This window comes from Entelurus aequoreus, linkage group LG25 (assembly GCF_033978785.1).
Source record: "Entelurus aequoreus isolate RoL-2023_Sb linkage group LG25, RoL_Eaeq_v1.1, whole genome shotgun sequence".
NCBI lineage: Eukaryota > Metazoa > Chordata > Actinopteri > Syngnathiformes > Syngnathidae > Entelurus > Entelurus aequoreus.
Genome location: NC_084755.1, coordinates 8895076 through 8914121, shown reverse-complemented (window position 1 = coordinate 8914121; position 19046 = coordinate 8895076). Strand labels below are relative to the sequence as shown.

Genomic DNA, 19046 nt, shown 5'->3' with positions numbered 1-19046 from the left:
CTTTGCTGGAGCTGCTGTCCCCGCGACCCGATTCCGGATAAGCGGTTGAAGATGGATGGATGGATGAATGGAAAAAACATTAAAAAACAAACAGTTACATATGTTTAATTGCATTGTTGACTTTTAAAATTTTTACGATAATTAATTTTATTGTCTTTGTTCTAATTGTATTAATAATAAAAAAAATGAATGGAAAAAACATTAAAAAACAAACAATTACATATGTTCTAATTGTATTGTTTGTTTGTTTTTTTTATTTTTACGATAAATTAATTTATTTTATTGTCTTTGTTCTAATTGTATTAATAATAAAAAAATGAATGGAAAAAACATTAAAAAACAAACAGTTACATATGTTTAATTGCAATGTTGACTTTTTTAAATTTTTACGATAATTAATTTTATTGTCTTTGTTCTAATTGTATTAATAATAAAAAAATGAATGGAAAAAACATTAAAAAACAAACAATTACATATGTTCTAATTGTGTTGTTGACTTTTTTAAATTTTTACGATAATTAATTTTATTGTCTTTGTTCTAATTGTATTAATAATAAAAAAATGAATGGAAAAAACATTAAAAAACAAACAGTTACATATGTTTAATTGCATTGTTGACTTTTTTACATTTTTACGATAATTAATTTTATTGTCCTTGTTCTAATTGTATTAATAATAAAAAAAATGAATGGAAAAAACATTAAAAAACAAACAATTACATATGTTCTAATTGTATTGTTTTTTTTGGTTTTTTTTAATTTTTACGATAAATTAATATATTTTATTGTCTTTGTTCTAATTGTATTAATAATAAAAAAATGAATGGAAAAAACATTAAAAAACAAACAGTTACATATGTTTAATTGCATTGTTGACTTTTTTAAATTTTTACGATAATTAAATTTATTGTGTTTGTTCAAATTGTATTAATAATAAAAAAATGAATGGAAAAAACATTAAAAAACAAACAATTACATATGTTTAATTGCATTGTTGACTTTTTAAAATTTTTACGATAATTAATTTTATTGTCTTTGTTCTAATTGTATTAATAATAAAAAAAGGAATGGAAAAAACATTAAAAAACAAACAATTACATATGTTCTAATTGTATTTACTTTTTTAAATTTTTACGATAAATTAATTTATTTTATTGTCTTTGTTCTAATTGTATTAATAATAAAAAAATAAATGGAAAAAAACATTAAAAAACAAACAATTACATATGTTCTAATTGTATTGTTTACATTTTTAAATTTTTACGATAATTTATTTATTCTATTGTCTTTGTTCAAATTGTATTAATAATAAAAAAAATGAATGGAAAAAACATTAAAAAACAAACAATTACATATGTTTAATTGCATTGTTGACTTTTTAAAATTTTTACGATAATTAATTTTATTGTCTTTGTTCTAATTGTATTAATAATAAAAAATGAATGGAAAAAACATTAAAAAACAAACAATTACATATGTTCTAATTGTATTGTTTACTTTTTTACGATAATTAATTTATTTTATTGTCTTTGTTCAAATTGTATTAATAATAAAAACATGAATGGAAAAAACATTACAAAAGAAACAATTACATATGTTCTAATTGTATTGTTTACTTTTTTAAATTTTTACGATAATTTATTTTATTGTCTTTGTTCAAATTGTATTAATAATAAAAAAATGAATGGAATAAACATTAAAAAACAAAACAATTACATATGTTCTAATTGTATTGTTTACTTTTTAAATTTTTTACGATAAATTAATTTATTTTATTGTTTTTGTTCTAATTGTATTAATAGTAAAAACATGAATGGAAAAAACATTAAAAAACAAACAATTTCATATGTTCTAATTGTGTTGTTGACTTTTTTAAATTTTTACGATAATTAATTGTATTGTCTTTGTTCTAATTGTATTAATAATAAAAAAAATGAATGGAAAAAACATTAAAAAACAAACAGTTACATATGTTTAATTGCATTGTTGACTTTTTAAAATTTTTACGATAATTTTATTGTCTTTGTTCTAATTGTATTAATAATAAAAAAATGAATGGAAAAAACATTAAAAAACAAACAATTACATATGTTCTAATTGTATTGTTTACTTTTTTACGATAATTAATTTATTTTATTGTCTTTGTTCAAATTGTATTAATAATAAAAACATGAATGGAAAAAACATTACAAAAGAAACAATTACATATGTTCTAATTGTATTGTTTACTTTTTTAAATTTTTACGATAATTTATTTTATTGTCTTTGTTCAAATTGTATTAATAATAAAAAAAATGAATGGAATAAACATTAAAAAACAAACAATTACATATGTTCTAATTGTATTGTTTACTTTTTAAATTTTTTACGATAAATTAATTAATTTTATTGTCTTTGTTCTAATTGTATTAATAATAAAAAAATGAATGGAATAAACATTAAAAAACAAACAATTACATATGTTCTAATTGTATTGTTTACTTTTAAAATTTTTTACGATAAATTAATTAATTTTATTGTCTTTGTTCTAATTGTATTAATAATAAAAAAATGAATGGAAAAAACATTAAAAAACAAACAATTACATATGTTCTAATTGTGTTGTTGACTTTTTAAAATTTTTACGATAATTAATTTTATTGTCTTTGTTCTAATTGTATTAATAATAAAAAAAATGAAAGGAAAAAACATTAAAAAACAAACAGTTACATATGTTTAATTGCATTGTTGACTTTTTTAAATTTTTACGATAATTAATTTTATTGTCTTTGTTCTAATTGTATTAATAATAAAAAAAATGAATGGAAAAAACATTAAAAAACAAACAATTACATATGTTCTAATTGTATTGTTTGTTTATTTTTTTAATTTTTACGATAAATTAATTTATTTTATTGTCTTTGTTCTAATTGTATTAATAATAAAAAAATGAATGGAAAAAACATTAAAAAACAAACAGTTACATATGTTTAATTGCATTGTTGACTTTTTTAAATTTTTACGATAATTAATTTTATTGTCCTTGTTCTAATTGTATTAATAATAAAAAAAATGAATGGAAAAAACATTAAAAAACAAACAATTACATATGTTTAATTGTATTGTTTGTTTGTTTTTTTAATTTTTACGATAAATTAATTTATTTTATTGTCTTTGTTCTAATTGTATTAATAATAAAAAAATGAATGGAAAAAACATTAAAAAACAAACAGTTACATATGTTTAATTGCATTGTTGACTTTTTTAAATTTTTACGATAATTAATTTTATTGTCCTTGTTCTAATTGTATTAATAATAAAAAAATGAATGGAAAAAACATTAAAAAACAAACAGTTACATATGTTTAATTGCATTGTTGACTTTTTTAAATTTTTACGATAATTCATTTTATTGTCTTTGTTCTAATTGTATTAATAATAAAAAAATGAATGGAAAAAACATTAAAAAACAAACAATTACATATGTTCTAATTGTATTGTTTACTTTTTTAAATTTTTACGATAAATTAATTTATTTTATTGTCTTTGTTCTAATTGTATTAATAATAAAAAAAATGAATGGAAAAAACATTAAAAAACAAACAATTACATATGTTCTAATTGTATTGTTTACTTTTTTACGATAATTAATTTATTTTATTGTCTTTGTTCAAATTGTATTAATAATAAAAACATGAATGGAAAAACATTACAAAAGAAACAATTACATATGTTCTAATTGTATTGTTTATTTTTTTAAATTTTTACGATAATTTATTTTATTGTCTTTGTTCAAATTGTATTAATAATAAAAAAAAATGAATGGAATAAACATTAAAAAACAAACAATTACATATGTTCTAATTGTATTGTTTACTTTTTAAATTTTTTACGATAAATTAATTTATTTTATTGTCTTTGTTCTAATTGTATTAATAATAAAAAAATGAATGGAAAAAACATTAAAAAACAAACAATTACATATGTTCTAATTGTGTTGTTGACTTTTTTAAATTTTTACGATAATTAATTTTATTGTCTTTGTTCTAATTGTATTAATAATAAAAAAATGAATGGAAAAAACATTAAAAAACAAACAGTTACATATGTTTAATTGCATTGTTGACTTTTAAAATTTTTACGATAATTAATTTTATTGTCTTTGTTCTAATTGTATTAATAATAAAAAAAATGAATGGAAAAAACATTAAAAAACAAACAATTACATATGTTCTAATTGTATTGTTTGTTTGTTTTTTTTATTTTTACGATAAATTAATTTATTTTATTGTCTTTGTTCTAATTGTATTAATAATAAAAAAATGAATGGAAAAAACATTAAAAAACAAACAGTTACATATGTTTAATTGCAATGTTGACTTTTTTAAATTTTTACGATAATTAATTTTATTGTCTTTGTTCTAATTGTATTAATAATAAAAAAATGAATGGAAAAAACATTAAAAAACAAACAATTACATATGTTCTAATTGTATTGTTTACTTTTTTAAATTTTTACGATAAATTAATTTATTTTATTGTCTTTGTTCTAATTGTATTAATAATAAAAAAATGAATGGAAAAAACATTAAAAAACAAACAATTACATATGTTCTAATTGTATTGTTTACTTTTTTAAATTTTTACGATAAATTAATTTATTTTATTGTCTTTGTTCTAATTGTATTAATAATAAAAAATGAATGGAAAAAACATTAAAAAACAAACAATTACATATGTTCTAATTGTATTGTTTACTTTTTTACGATAATTAATTTATTTTATTGTCTTTGTTCAAATTGTATTAATATAAAAACATGAATGGAAAAAACATTACCAAAGAAACAATTACATATGTTCTAATTGTATTGTTTACTTTTTTAAATTTTTACGATAATTTATTTTATTGTCTTTGTTCAAATTGTATTAATAATAAAAAAATGAATGGAATAAACATTAAAAAACAAACAATTACATATGTTCTAATTGTATTGTTTACTTTTTTAAATTTTTACGATAATTTATTTTATTGTCTTTGTTCTAATTGTATTAATAATAAAAAAATGAATGGAAAAAACATTAAAAAACAAACAATTACATATGTTCTAATTGCATTGTTGACTTTTTTAAAATGTTTACGATAATTAATTATATTGTCTTTGTTCTAATTGTATTAATAATAAAAAAATGAATGGAAAAAACATTAAAAAACAAACAATTACATATGTTCTAATTGTATTGTTTACTTTTTTAAATTTTTACGATAAATTAATTTATTTTATTGTCTTTGTTCTAATTGTATTAATAATAAAAAATGAATGGAAAAAACATTAAAAAACAAACAATTACATATGTTCTAATTGTATTGTTTACTTTTTTACGATAATTAATTTATTTTATTGTCTTTGTTCAAATTGTATTAATAATAAAAACATGAATGGAAAAAACATTACAAAAGAAACAATTACATATGTTCTAATTGTATTGTTTACTTTTTTAAATTTTTACGATAATTTATTTTATTGTCTTTGTTCAAATTGTATTAATAATAAAAAAATGAATGGAATAAACATTAAAAAACAAACAATTACATATGTTCTAATTGTATTGTTTACTTTTTAAATTTTTTACGATAAATTAATTTATTTTATTGTCTTTGTTCTAATTGTATTAATAATAAAAAAAAGGAATGGAAAAAACATTAAAAAACAAACAATTACATATGTTCTAATTGTATTTACTTTTTAAAATTTTTACGATAAATTAATTTATTTTATTGTCTTTGTTCTAATTGTATTAATAATAAAAAAATTAATGGAAAAAACATTAAAAAACAAACAATTACATATGTTCTAATTGTATTGTTTGTTTGTTTTTTAAATTTTTACGATAAATTAATTTATTTTATTGTCTTTGTTCTAATTGTATTAATAATAAAAAAATGAATGGAAAAAACATTAAAAAACAAACAATACATATGTTCTAATTGCATTGTTGACTTTTTTAAATTTTTACGATAATTTATTTTATTGTCTTTGTTCTAATTGTATTAATAATAAAAAAATGAATGGAAAAAACATTAAAAAACAAGCAATACATATGTTCTAATTGTATTGTTGACTTTTTAAAATTTTTACGATAAATAATTGTATTGTCTTTGTTCTAATTGTATTAATAATAAAACAATGAATGGAAAAAACATTAAACAACAAACAGTTACATATGTTTAATTGCATTGTTGACTTTTTTAAATTTTTACGATAATTCATTTTATTGTCTTTGTTCTAATTGTATTAATAATAAAAAAAGGAATGGAAAAAACATTAAAAAACAAACAATTACATATGTTCTAATTGTATTTACTTTTTTAAATTTTTACGATAAACTAATTTATTTTATTGTCTTTGTTCTAATTGTATTAATAATAAAAAAAATAAATGGAAAAAACATTAAAAAACAAACAATTACATATGTTCTAATTGTATTGTTTACATTTTTAAATTTTTACGATAATTAATTTATTTTATTATCTTTGTTCTAATTGTATTAATAATAAAAAAATGAATGGAAAAAACATTAAAAAACAAACAATTACATTCGTTTAATTGCATTGTTGACTTTTTTAAATGTTTACGATAATTAATTTTATTGTCTTTGTTCTAATTGTATTAATAATAAAAAAATGAATGGAAAAAACATTAAAAAACAAACAATTACATATGTTCTAATTGTATTGTTTGTTTTGTTTTTTTAATTTTTACGATAAATTAATTTATTTTATTGTCTTTGTTCTAATTGTATTAATAATAAAAAAAATGAATGGAAAAAACATTAAAAAACACACAATTACATATGTTCTAATTGTATTGTTTACTTTTTTAAATTTTTCCATCCATCTTCAACCGCTTATCCGGAATCGGGTCGCGGGGACAGCAGCTCCAGCAAAGACCCCCAGACTTCCCTCTCCAGAGCAACATTTGCGACTTCCTCCTGGGGAATCCCGAAGCGTTCCCAGGCCAGAGAGGAGATGTAATCCCCCCATCTGGTCCTTGGCCTGCCGCGGGGCCTCCTCCCAGTGGGACGTGTAACGAGGACCTCCCTAGGGAGACGCTCGTGAGGCATCCGCACGAGATGCCCGAACCACCTAAGCTGGCTCCTTTCCAAGCGAAGGAGCAGCGGCTCTACTCCGAGTCTCTCTCGGGTGACTGCACTTCTCACCCTATCTCTAAGGGAGATGCCAGCCACCCTTCTGAGGAAACTCATTTCGGCCGCTTGTATCCGCGATCTTATTCTTTCGGTCATTACCCACACTTCATGACCATAGGTGAGAGTAGGAATGTAGATAGCTCGGTAGACCGAGAGCTTTGCCTTCTGGCTCAGCTCCCGTTTCGTCACAACAGTGCGGCAGAGAGACTGCAATACTGTCCCAGCTGCTCCGATTCTCCGGCTGATTTCCTTCTCCATCTTTCCCTCACTCGTGAACAAGACCCCGAGATACTTAAACTCCTCCACCTGGGACAGAGTCCTGTCCCCTACCCGGACTGTACAAACCATCGGTTTCCTGCTGAGAAATTTTTTTAAATTTTTACGATAATTAATTTATTTTATTGTCTTTGTTCAAATTTTATTAATAATAAAAAAATGAATGGAAAAAACATTAAAAAACAAACAATTACATATGTTTAATTGCATTGTTTACTTTTTTAAAATTTTTACGATAATTCATTTCATTGTCTTTGTTCTAATTGTATTAATAATTTAAAAAATGAATGGAAAAAACATTAAAAAACAAACAATTAAATATGTTTAATTGCATTGTTGACTTTTTTAAATTTTTACGATAATTAATTTTATTGTCTTTGTATTAATTGTATTAATAATAAAAAAAATGAATGGAAAAAACATTAAAAAACAAACAATTACATATGTTCTAATTGTATTGTTTGTTTGTTTTTTTAATTTTTACGATAAATTAATTTATTTTATTGTCTTTGTTCTAATTGTATTAATAATAAAAAAATGAATGGAAAAAACATTAAAAAACAAACAATTACATATGTTCTAATTGTATTGTTTACTTTTTTAAATTTTTACGATAATTAATTTATTTTATTGTCTTTGTTCAAATTGTATTAATAATAAAAAAAAAATGAATGGAAAAAACATTAAAAAACAAACAATTACATATGTTCTAATTGTATTGTTTACTTTTTTAAATGTTTACGATAATTAATTTATTTTATTGTCTTTGTTCAAATTGTATTAATAATAAAAAAATGAATGGAAAAAACATTAAAAGAAGAAACAATTACATATGTTTAATTGTATTGTTTACTTTTTTAAATTTTTACGATAATTTATTTTATTGTCTTTGTTCTAATTGTATTAATAATTAAAAAAAATGGAAATAACACTAAAAAACAAACAATTACATATGTTTAATTGCATTGTTTACTTTTTTAAATGTTTACGATAATTAATGTATTTTATTGTCTTTGTTCTAATTGTATTAATAATAAAAAATGAATGGAAAAAACATTAAAAAACACACAATTACATATGTTCTAATTGTATTGTTTACTTTTTAAATTTTTTACGATAAATTAATTTATTTTATTGTCTTTGTTCTAATTGTATTAATAATAAAAAAATGAATGGAAAAAACATTAAAAACAAACAGTTACATATGTTTAATTGCATTGTTGACTTTTTAAAATTTTTACGATAATTAATTTTATTGTCTTTGTTCTAATTGTATTAATAATAAAAAAATGAATGGAAAAAACATTAAAAAACAAACAGTTACATATGTTTAATTGCATTGTTGACTTTTTTACATTTTTACGATAATTAATTTTATTGTCCTTGTTCTAATTGTATTAATAATAAAAAAAAATGAATGGAAAAAACATTAAAAAAACAAACAATTACATATGTTCTAATTGTATTGTTTGTTTGTTTTTTTTTATTTTTACGATAAATTAATTTATTTTATTGTCTTTGTTCTAATTGTATTAATAATAAAAAAATGAATGGAAAAAACATTAAAAAACAAACAGTTACATATGTTTAATTGCATTGTTGACTTTTTTAAATTTTTACGATAATTAATTTTATTGTCTTTGTTCAAATTGTATTAATAATAAAAAAATGAATGGAAAAAACATTAAAAAACAAACAATTACATATGTTTAATTGCATTGTTGACTTTTTAAAATTTTTACGATAATTAATTTAATTGTCTTTGTTCTAATTGTATTAATAATAAAAAAAGGAATGGAAAAAAACATTAAAAAACAAACAATTACATATGTTCTAATTGTATTTACTTTTTTAAATTTTTACGATAAATAAATTAATTTTATTGTCTTTGTTCTAATTGTATTAATAATAAAAAAAATACATGGAAAAAACATTAAAAAACAAACAATTACATATGTTCTAATTGTATTGTTTACATTTTTAAATTTTTACGATAATTAATTTATTTTATTATCTTTGTTCTAATTGTATTAATAATAAAAAAATGAATGGAAAAAACATTAAAAAACAAACAATTACATTTGTTTAATTGCATTGTTGACTTTTTTAAATGTTTACGATAATTAATTTTATTGTCTTTGTTCTAATTGTATTAATAATAAAAAAATGAATGGAAAAAACATTAAAAAACAAACAATTACATATGTTCTAATTGTATTGTTTGTTTGTTTTTTTAATTTTTACGATAAATTAATTTATTTTATTGTCTTTGTTCTAATTGTATTAATAATAAAAAAATGAATGGAAAAAACATTAAAAAACACACAATTACATATGTTCTAATTGTATTGTTTACTTTTTAAAATTTTTAAGATAATTAATTTATTTTATTGTCTTTGTTCAAATTTTATTAATAATAAAAAAATGAATGGAAAAAACATTAAAAAACAAACAATTACATATGTTTAATTGCATTGTTTACTTTTTTAAAATTTTTACGATAATTCATTTTATTGTCTTTGTTCTAATTGTATTAATTAAAAAAATGAATGGAAAAAACATTAAAAAACAAACAATACATATGTTCTAATTGTATTGTTTACTTTTTTAAATTTTTACGATAATTAATTTATTGTCTTTGTTCAAATTGTATTAATAATAAAAAAATAAATGGAAAAAACATTAAAAAACAAACAATTACATATGTTTAATTGCATTGTTGACTTTTTTAAATTTTTACGATAATTAATTTTATTGTCTTTGTATTAATTGTATTAATAATAAAAAAAATGAATGGAAAAAACATTAAAAAACAAACAATTACATATGTTCTAATTGTATTGTTTGTTTGTTTTTTTAATTTTTACGATAAATTAATTTATTTTATTGTCTTTGTTCTAATTGTATTAATAATAAAAAAATGAATGGAAAAAACATTAAAAAACAAACAATTACATATGTTCTAATTGTATTGTTTACTTTTTAAAATGTTTACGATAATTAATTTATTTTATTGTCTTTGTTCAAATTGTATTAATAATAATAAAAAATGAATGGAAAAAACATTAAAAAACAAACAATTACATATGTTCTAATTGTATTGTTTACTTTTTTAAATTTTTACGATAATTTATTTTATTGTCTTTGTTCTAATTGTATTAATAAAAAAAAAAAAAGGAAATAACATTAAAAAACAAACAATTACATATGTTTAATTGCATTGTTTACTTTTTTAAATGTTTACGATAATTAATGTATTTTATTGTCTTTGTTCTAATTGTATTAATAATAAAAAATGAATGGAAAAAACATTAAAAAACACACAATTACATATGTTTAATTGCATTCTTTACTTTTTTAAATTTTTACGATAATTAATTTTATTTCCTGTTGTAATTGTATTAATAATAAAAAAATAAATGGAAAAAACATTAAAAAACAAACAATTACATATGTTTAATTGCATTGTTGACTTTTTTAAATTTTTACGATAATTAATTTTATTGTCTTTGTATTAATTGTATTAATAATAAAAAAAAATGAATGGAAAAAACATTAAAAAACAAACAATTACATATGTTCTAATTGTATTGTTTGTTTGTTTTTTTAATTTTTACGATAAATTAATTTATTTTATTGTCTTTGTTCTAATTGTATTAATAATAAAAAAATGAATGGAAAAAACATTAAAAAACAAACAATTACATATGTTCTAATTGTATTGTTTACTTTTTAAAATGTTTACGATAATTAATTTATTTTATTGTCTTTGTTCAAATTGTATTAATAATAAAAAAATGAATGGAAAAAACATTAAAAAAAGAAACAATTACATATGTTTAATTGTATTGTTTACTTTTTAAAATTTTTACGATAATTTATTTTATTGTCTTTGTTCTAATTGTATTAATAATTAAAAAAAATGGAAATAACATTAAAAAACAAACAATTACATATGTTCTAATAGTATTGTTTACTTTTTTAAATTTTTACGATAGTTAATTTATTTTATTGTCTTTGTTCAAATTGTATTAATAATAAAAACATGAATGGAAAAAACATTACAAAAGAAACAATTACATATGTTCTAATTGTATTGTTTGTTTGTTTTTTTAATTTTTACGATAAATTAATTTATTTTATTGTCTTTGTTCTAATTGAATGGAAAAAACATTAAAAAACAATTACATATGTTCTAATTGTATTGTTTACTTTTTAAAATTTTTACGATAATTAATTTATTTTATTGTCTTTGTTCAAATTGTATTAATAATAAAAACATGAATGTAAAAAAACATTACAAAAGAAACAATTACATATGTTCTAATTGTATTGTTTACTTGTTTTTATTTTGATTTAGTGAAGTGAAGTGAATTATATTTATATAGCGCTTTTCTCTCGTGACTCAAAGCGCTTTTACATAGTGAAACCCAATATCTAAGTTACATTTAAAGCAGTGTGGGTGGCACTGGGAGCAGGTGGGTAAAGTGTCTTGCCCGAGGACACAACGGCAGTGACGAGGATGGCGGAAGCGGGGATCGAACCTGGAACCCTCAAGTTGCTCTACCAACCGAGCAATTTAGCTTTTGAACTGGGGGTTTCATTTTGAATGATTCAATGCATTTTTTTAATTTCTTTAGGACATTTTGTAGTTTAATTTTTTAAAAATGCGATAAAAAACACTTAATTTGTTCAAATAAATTTTCCTAAAATAAATGTAGCCCCGCCATTGTCCAGTCCAAATATTTCTTCAGTCTTTTATTTCATATTAGAATGTAAGATAAAGTTTCAGTTGAACAGTAGTCAGTCGCCTTTGAAAACTTGTGGCTAACAGGAAAATGTTTTCTCATTTTTAGCGATATTATTGCAGAATAAGGAGGACATTTAATTGCTTTTACCACCACTTATAATTTATCTGTAGCTTTTATACATATGTCACATTTTTGAAAAAAAAACCCCGTGCACAAGTGAGACAAAGAAATGAATAAAATCAATAACATGCTTACTTAAATTAAATAACTTACACACTAACACAAAGGAGAAATGTTTTGTGCCCTTTTTGTGTTTGGAATGAAAGCCGACAGCAAAGCCTTTAAAAGTACAAACAATGTACATAATGTTGTCTTTGTGCAGCCTTCAGTCCCCAAGTAGTCTAAATGAGGACCCGGGCACACACAAAGAGGGCGGGGCTTAAACGGAAACACCCACCATTGCGTTCCCATTGGCTCTGCTTGGAAGTTGTGGGCTTTGTGAGGGTCCAGGTGGGGGTGGGAGCGGGTGCTGAGTGCGAGGAGCCTCCACCGAGTTGGCCCTCACGCTGACGTGTTCCCAGCCTCCCTGGTGGGACCACAAGTACAGAAAGTATTAGGACAAGTTGTCATTATTTACTGAACCCAAAACCACTTATGTTGTTCAACAGTCCGGGGGTCTCCGTTGTGGTATTTTAGGCTTCATAATGCGCCACACATATTCAATGGGAGACAGGTCTGGACTACAGGCAGGCCAGTCTAGTACCCGCACTCTTGTCTTGCTGAAATAAGCAGGGGCGTCCATGATAACGTTGCTTGGTTGCTCCAAAACCTGTATGTACCTTTCAGCATTAATGGTGCCTTCACAGATGTGTAAGTTACCCATGTCTTGGGCACTAATACACCCCCATACCATCACAGATGCTGGCTTTTCCACTTTGCGCCTATAACAATCCGGATGGTTCATTTCCTCTTTGGTCCGGAGGACACAACGTCCACAGTTTCCAAAAACTATTTGAAATGTGGACTCGTCGGACCACAGAACACTTTTCCACTTTGCATTAGTCCATCTTGGATGAGCTCGGGCCCAGCGAAGCCGGCGGCGTTTCTGGGTGTTGTTGATAAATGGCTGTGGCTTTGCATAGTAGAGTTTTAACTTGCACTTACAGATGTAGCGACCGACTGTAGTTACGGACAGTGGTTTTCTGAAGTGTTCCTGAGCCCATGTGGTGATATCCTTTACACACTGATGTCGCTTTTTGATGCAGTACCGCCTGAAGGATGGAAGGTCTGTAATATCTCCAGATTCTCTGAACCTTTTGATGATATTACGGACCGTAGATGGTGAAACCCCTAAATTCCTTGCAATAGCTCGTTGAGAAATGTTGTTCTTAAACTGTTCAACAATTTGCTAACACATTTGTTGACAAAGTGGTGACCCTCGCCCCATCCTTGTTTGTGAATGACTGAGCATTTCATGGAAGCTGCTTTTATACCCAATCATGGCACCCACCTGTTCCCAATTAGCCTGTTCACCTGTGGGATGTTCCAAATAAGTGTTTTGATGAGCATTCCTCAACCTTCTCAGTCTTTCTTGCCACTTGTGCCAGCTTTTTTGAAACATGTTGCAGGCATCAAATTCCAAATGAGCTAATATTTTCCAGTGTGAACATGAAATATCTTGTCTTTGCAGTCTATTCAATTGACTATACCGTATTTTCCGCACTATAAGGCGCACCTGCAATGAATGGCCTATTTTAAAACTGTGTTCATATATAAGGCGCACCGGATTATAAGGCGCATAGAATAGACGCTACAGTAGAGGCTGGGGTTACGTTATGCATCCCCTAGTTGCGAGCAATATTGGTCCATAAATAAGGCGCAGCGGATTATAAGGCGCACTGTCAGCTTTTGAGAAAATTGGAGGTTTTTAGGTGCGCCTTATAGTGCGGAAAATACGGTAAGTTGGAAATGATTTGCAACTTATTGTATTCTGTTTTTATTTACCATTTACACAACATGCCAACTTCACTGGTTTTGGGGTTTTGTACTTTAATCGCGGTATTGTCCACATACCCCTAGACCGTAGTCCCAGTGTTGACCTTTAGGCTGCATAGGCCCCACCCCCAGTCGGTGACAAAGCGCTCCAGGGGTCTCGGCAGGGAACCCTGGCGTTCCGTCTGCTATGATCCACATCTGAGGAAGGAACAAAATAAATAAATTGAGCCGACGTCTGCAGTTGCGTGAACTTCCTGTTGTGGCGCTCCTGACCTGGTCTAGAGGGCCGACAGAGACCTTGGTGACGTTGTTGGAGATGAGCTCCCATGCGGACCCCTGAGGGTAGCTGGGCGTGAGGCCTTGTCTGTACCAGAGGTTACCTGAGGTGACCACAGGGAACTAACTGTAACAAGGAGTTGAACATGGAAGGTTGACTTTGGAGCACGTACAGTTTTCATCCACTGCAAACACGGAAGTGCGGCCCACCGACACTTGTCTCAGGGTCTGCCTGGAGGGGGAGGGGATGTGGTACCAGCACTCTCCTGTAGGGGGCAAGGGACCACATTGCAATACAGTTCATGTTAGAATGACATGAGCAAAGTGGTGAGTTTTAAAATACTTGTATCTAAATGTCATTAAATACTTGTATCTAAATGTCATTAAATACTTGTATCTAAATGTCATTAAATACTCGTGTCTACATGTCATTAAATACTCGTATCTACATGTCATTAAATACTCGTATCTAAAAGTCATTAAATACTCGTATCTAAAAGTCATTAAATACTCGTATCTAAAAGTCATTAAATACTCGTATCTAAATGTCATTAAATACTCGTGTCTAAATGTCATTAAATACTCGTGTCTAAATATCATTAAATACTCGTGTCTAAATATCATTAAATACTCGTGTCTAAATATCATTAAATACTCGTATCTAAATATCATTAAATACTTGTATCTAAATGTCATTAAATACTTGTATCTAAAAGTCATTAAATACTTGTATCTAAAAGTCATTAAATACTTGTATCTAAAAGTCATTAAATACTTGTATCTAAAAGTCATTAAATACTTGTATCTAAAAGTCATTAAATACTTGTATCTAAAAGTCATTAAATACTCGTATCTAAAAGTCATTAAATACTCGTATCTAAAAGTCATTAAATACTCGTATCTACATGTCATTAAATACTTGTATCTAAAAGTCATTAAATACTTGTATCTAAAAGTCATTAAATACTTGTATCTAAAAGTCATTAAATACTTGTATCTAAAAGTCATTAAATACTTGTATCTAAATGTCATTAAATACTCGTATCTAAATGTCATTAAATACTCGTATCTAAATGTCATTAAATACTCGTATCTAAATGTCATTAAATACTCGTATCTAAATGTCATTAAATACTCGTATCTAAATGTCATTAAATACTCGTATCTAAATGTCATTAAATACTCGTATCTAAATGTCATTAAATACTTGTATCTAAAAGTCATTAAATACTTGTGTCTAAAAGTCATTAAATACTCGTGTCTAAATGTCATTAAATACTTGTATCTAAAAGTCATTAAATACTTGTATCTAAAAGTCATTAAATACTTGTATCTAAAAGTCATTAAATACTTGTATCTAAAAGTCATTAAATACTTGTATCTAAAAGTCATTAAATACTTGTATCTAAAAGTCATTAAATACTTGTATCTAAAAGTCATTAAATACTTGTATCTAAAAGTCAATAAATACTCGTATCTAAAAGTCAATAAATACTCGTATCTAAAAGTCATTAAATACTCGTATCTAAAAGTAATTAAATACTCGTATCTAAAAGTCATTAAATACTCGTATCTAAAAGTAATTAAATACTCGTATCTACATGTCATTAAATACTCGTATCTACATGTCATTAAATACTCGTATCTAAATGTCATTAAATACTTGTATCTAAAAGTCATTAAATACTTGTATCTAAAAGTCATTAAATACTTGTATCTAAAAGTCATTAAATACTTGTATCTAAATGTCATTAAATACTTGTATCTAAATGTCATTAAATACTTGTATCTAAATGTCATTAAATACTCGTATCTAAAAGTCATTAAATACTCGTATCTAAATGTCATTAAATACTCGTGTCTAAATGTCATTAAATACTCGTGTCTAAATGTCATTAAATACTCGTGTCTAAATGTCATTAAATACTCGTGTCTAAATGTCATTAAATACTCGTGTCTAAATATCATTAAATACTCGTGTCTAAATGTCATTAAATACTCGTATCTAAATGTCATTAAATACTTGTATCTAAATGTCATTAAATACTTGTATCTAAATGTCATTAAATACTTGTGTCTAAATGTCATTAAATACTTGTGTCTAAAAGTCATTAAATACTTGTATCTAAAAGTCATTAAATACTTGTATCTAAAAGTCATTAAATACTTGTATCTAAAAGTCATTAAATACTTGTATCTAAAAGTCATTAAATACTTGTATCTAAAAGTCATTAAATACTTGTATCTAAATGTCATTAAATACTCGTATCTAAAAGTCATTAAATACTCGTATCTAAAAGTCCTTAAATACTCGTATCTAAAAGTCCTTAAATACTTGTATCTAAAAGTCCTTAAATACTTGTATCTAAAAGTCCTTAAATACTTGTATCTAAAAGTCCTTAAATACTTGTATCTAAATGTCATTGAATACTTGTATCTAAATGTCATTAAATACTTGTATCTAAATGTCATTAAATACTTGTATCTAAATGTCATTAAATACTTGTATCTAAATGTCATTAAATACTTGTATCTAAATGTCATTAAATACTTGTATCTAAATGTCATTAAATACTTGTATCTAAATGTCATTAAATACTTGTATCTAAATGTCATTAAATACTTGTATCTACATGTCATTAAATACTTGTATCTAAATGTCATTAAATACAGTGTTTCCCACACATTCATTTATTTGTGGCGGCCCGCCACGAAAGAATTACATCCGCCACAAATAAAAAAAATTAAAAAATAAAGAAGAAGAAAGAGAAGCAACCTACATTAACCTTGTAGATTGTTATAGTAACAATAGGTTAAGCTTTGTCAGAGAGCTCTTTGTTCAGTGGATCAGATGTTTGATGAAGCTCTGTGTCTATCTACCACCACTATTGTTTTCTGTTCATTTGTTACTGACTGTGGCAGGACACCTTTGCCTCTGTTTCACTTTATGTTGCTGGTAAATAATATGGTTGTAGTAGTAGGCTAAAGTTAAATTATTTAGTATGCACTAATTAAAGGGGCAGAGCTTTAAGAGACATTTTAGCTTTTATATTTTATAAGATATATTTTTTGGAGGAACCAAAATTAATAAATATATTTCAGTGAATAACTTATTGTTCAAATCTGTATATAAATATGTACATAAAGTGTTGTAATTATATTGTAAAATGGATGGATGGACGTTTAAAACAAAACTGTTATTAATTAGTAAGTATACATTTTTTGAGGCTTTTTAGAGAAAATCATATCATTGTAGTAAATTATGCAAATTACTCGATGATGTCATGGTGACCACGCCCATAGCCACGCCTCCACCGCCACAGGTATCTTGGCAGTTTATGGTAAACACTGAAATACTTGTATCTAAATGTCATTAAATACTTGTATCTAAATGTCATTAAATACTGGTATCTAAATGTCATTAAATACTGGTATCTAAATGTCATTAAATACTGGTATCTAAATGTCATTAAATACTGGTATCTAAATGTCATTAAATACTGGTATCTAAAAGTAATTAAATACTCGTATCTAAAAGTCATTAAATACTCGTATCTAAATGTCATTAAATACTCGTATCTAAAAGTCATTAAATACTCGTATCTAAAAGTCATTAAATACTCGTATCTAAATGTCATTAAATACTCGTATCTAAAAGTCATTAAATACTCGTATCTAAAAGTCATTAAATACTTGTATCTAAAAGTCATTAAATACTTGTATCTAAAAGTCATTAAATACTTGTGTCTAAAAGTCATTAAATACTTGTATCTAAATGTCATTAAATACTTGTGTCTACATGTCACTAAATACTTGTATCTACATGTCATTAAATACTTGTATCTAAAAGTCATTAAATACTTGTATCTAAAAGTCATTAAATACTTGTATCTAAAAGTCATTAAATACTTGTATCTAAAAGTCATTAAATACTTGTATCTAAAATTCATTAAATACTTGTGTCTAAATGTCATTAAATACTTGTATCTAAAAGTCATTAAATACTTGTATCTAAATGTCATTAAATACTTGTATCTAAAAGTCATTAAATACTTGTATCTAAAAGTCATTAAATACTTGTATCTAAAAGTCATTAGATACTTGTATCTAAATGTCATTAAATACTTGTATCTAAATGTCATTAAATACTTGTATCTAAATGTCATTAAATACTTGTATCTAAATGTCATTAAATACTTGTATCTAAATGTCATTAAATACTTGTATCTACATGTCATTAAATACTCGTATCTACATGTCATTAAATACTCGTATCTACATGTCATTAAATACTCGTATCTACATGTCATTAAATACTCGTATCTAAAAGTCATTAAATACTTGTATCTAAAAGTCATTAAATACTTGTATCTAAATGTCATTAAATACTTGTATCTAAATGTCATTAAATACTTGTATCTAAATGTCATTAAATACTTGTATCTAAATGTCATTAAATACTTGTATCTAAATGTCATTAAATACTTGTATCTAAATGTCATTAAATACTCGTATCTAAATGTCATTAAATACTTGTATCTAAATATCATTAAATACTTGTATC

The 19046-nt window shown here is 24.1% G+C and overlaps 3 protein-coding genes across 5 annotated transcripts in view; 1 reads left to right on the top strand and 2 right to left on the bottom strand.

The window, feature by feature from the left end:
* LOC133642583 (parvalbumin-2-like) overlaps positions 1-7267 on the bottom strand; it is a 109161-nt gene extending 101894 nt beyond the window's left edge. Inside the window, exon 1 of the mRNA XM_062036859.1 lies at positions 7263-7267. The gene's annotated coding sequence lies outside the window, so the exon portion shown is untranslated. The remainder of the gene's footprint in view (positions 1-7262) is intronic.
* A 4947-nt stretch (positions 7268-12214) lies between these two features.
* The window catches only part of tecpr1b (tectonin beta-propeller repeat containing 1b), a 38162-nt gene continuing 31330 nt past the window's right edge, over positions 12215-19046 (bottom strand). For all 3 annotated transcript variants that reach the window (XM_062036855.1, XM_062036856.1, XM_062036857.1), the window contains exons 23-26: positions 14656-14748; positions 14480-14586; positions 14285-14404; positions 12215-12797 (exon numbers count right to left, since the gene is read on the bottom strand). In XM_062036855.1, coding sequence (XP_061892839.1) covers positions 12651-12797; positions 14285-14404; positions 14480-14586; positions 14656-14748 — 467 coding nt within the window. In that variant the 3' untranslated portion in view covers positions 12215-12650. The remainder of the gene's footprint in view (positions 12798-14284; positions 14405-14479; positions 14587-14655; positions 14749-19046) is intronic.
* The window catches only part of LOC133642596 (dynein heavy chain-like), a gene marked incomplete at its 5' end in the record, with an annotated part of 4686 nt that continues 459 nt past the window's right edge, over positions 14820-19046 (top strand). Inside the window, 2 exons of the mRNA XM_062036884.1 lie at positions 14820-15741; positions 15967-16565. Coding sequence (XP_061892868.1) covers positions 14820-15741; positions 15967-16565 — 1521 coding nt within the window. The remainder of the gene's footprint in view (positions 15742-15966; positions 16566-19046) is intronic.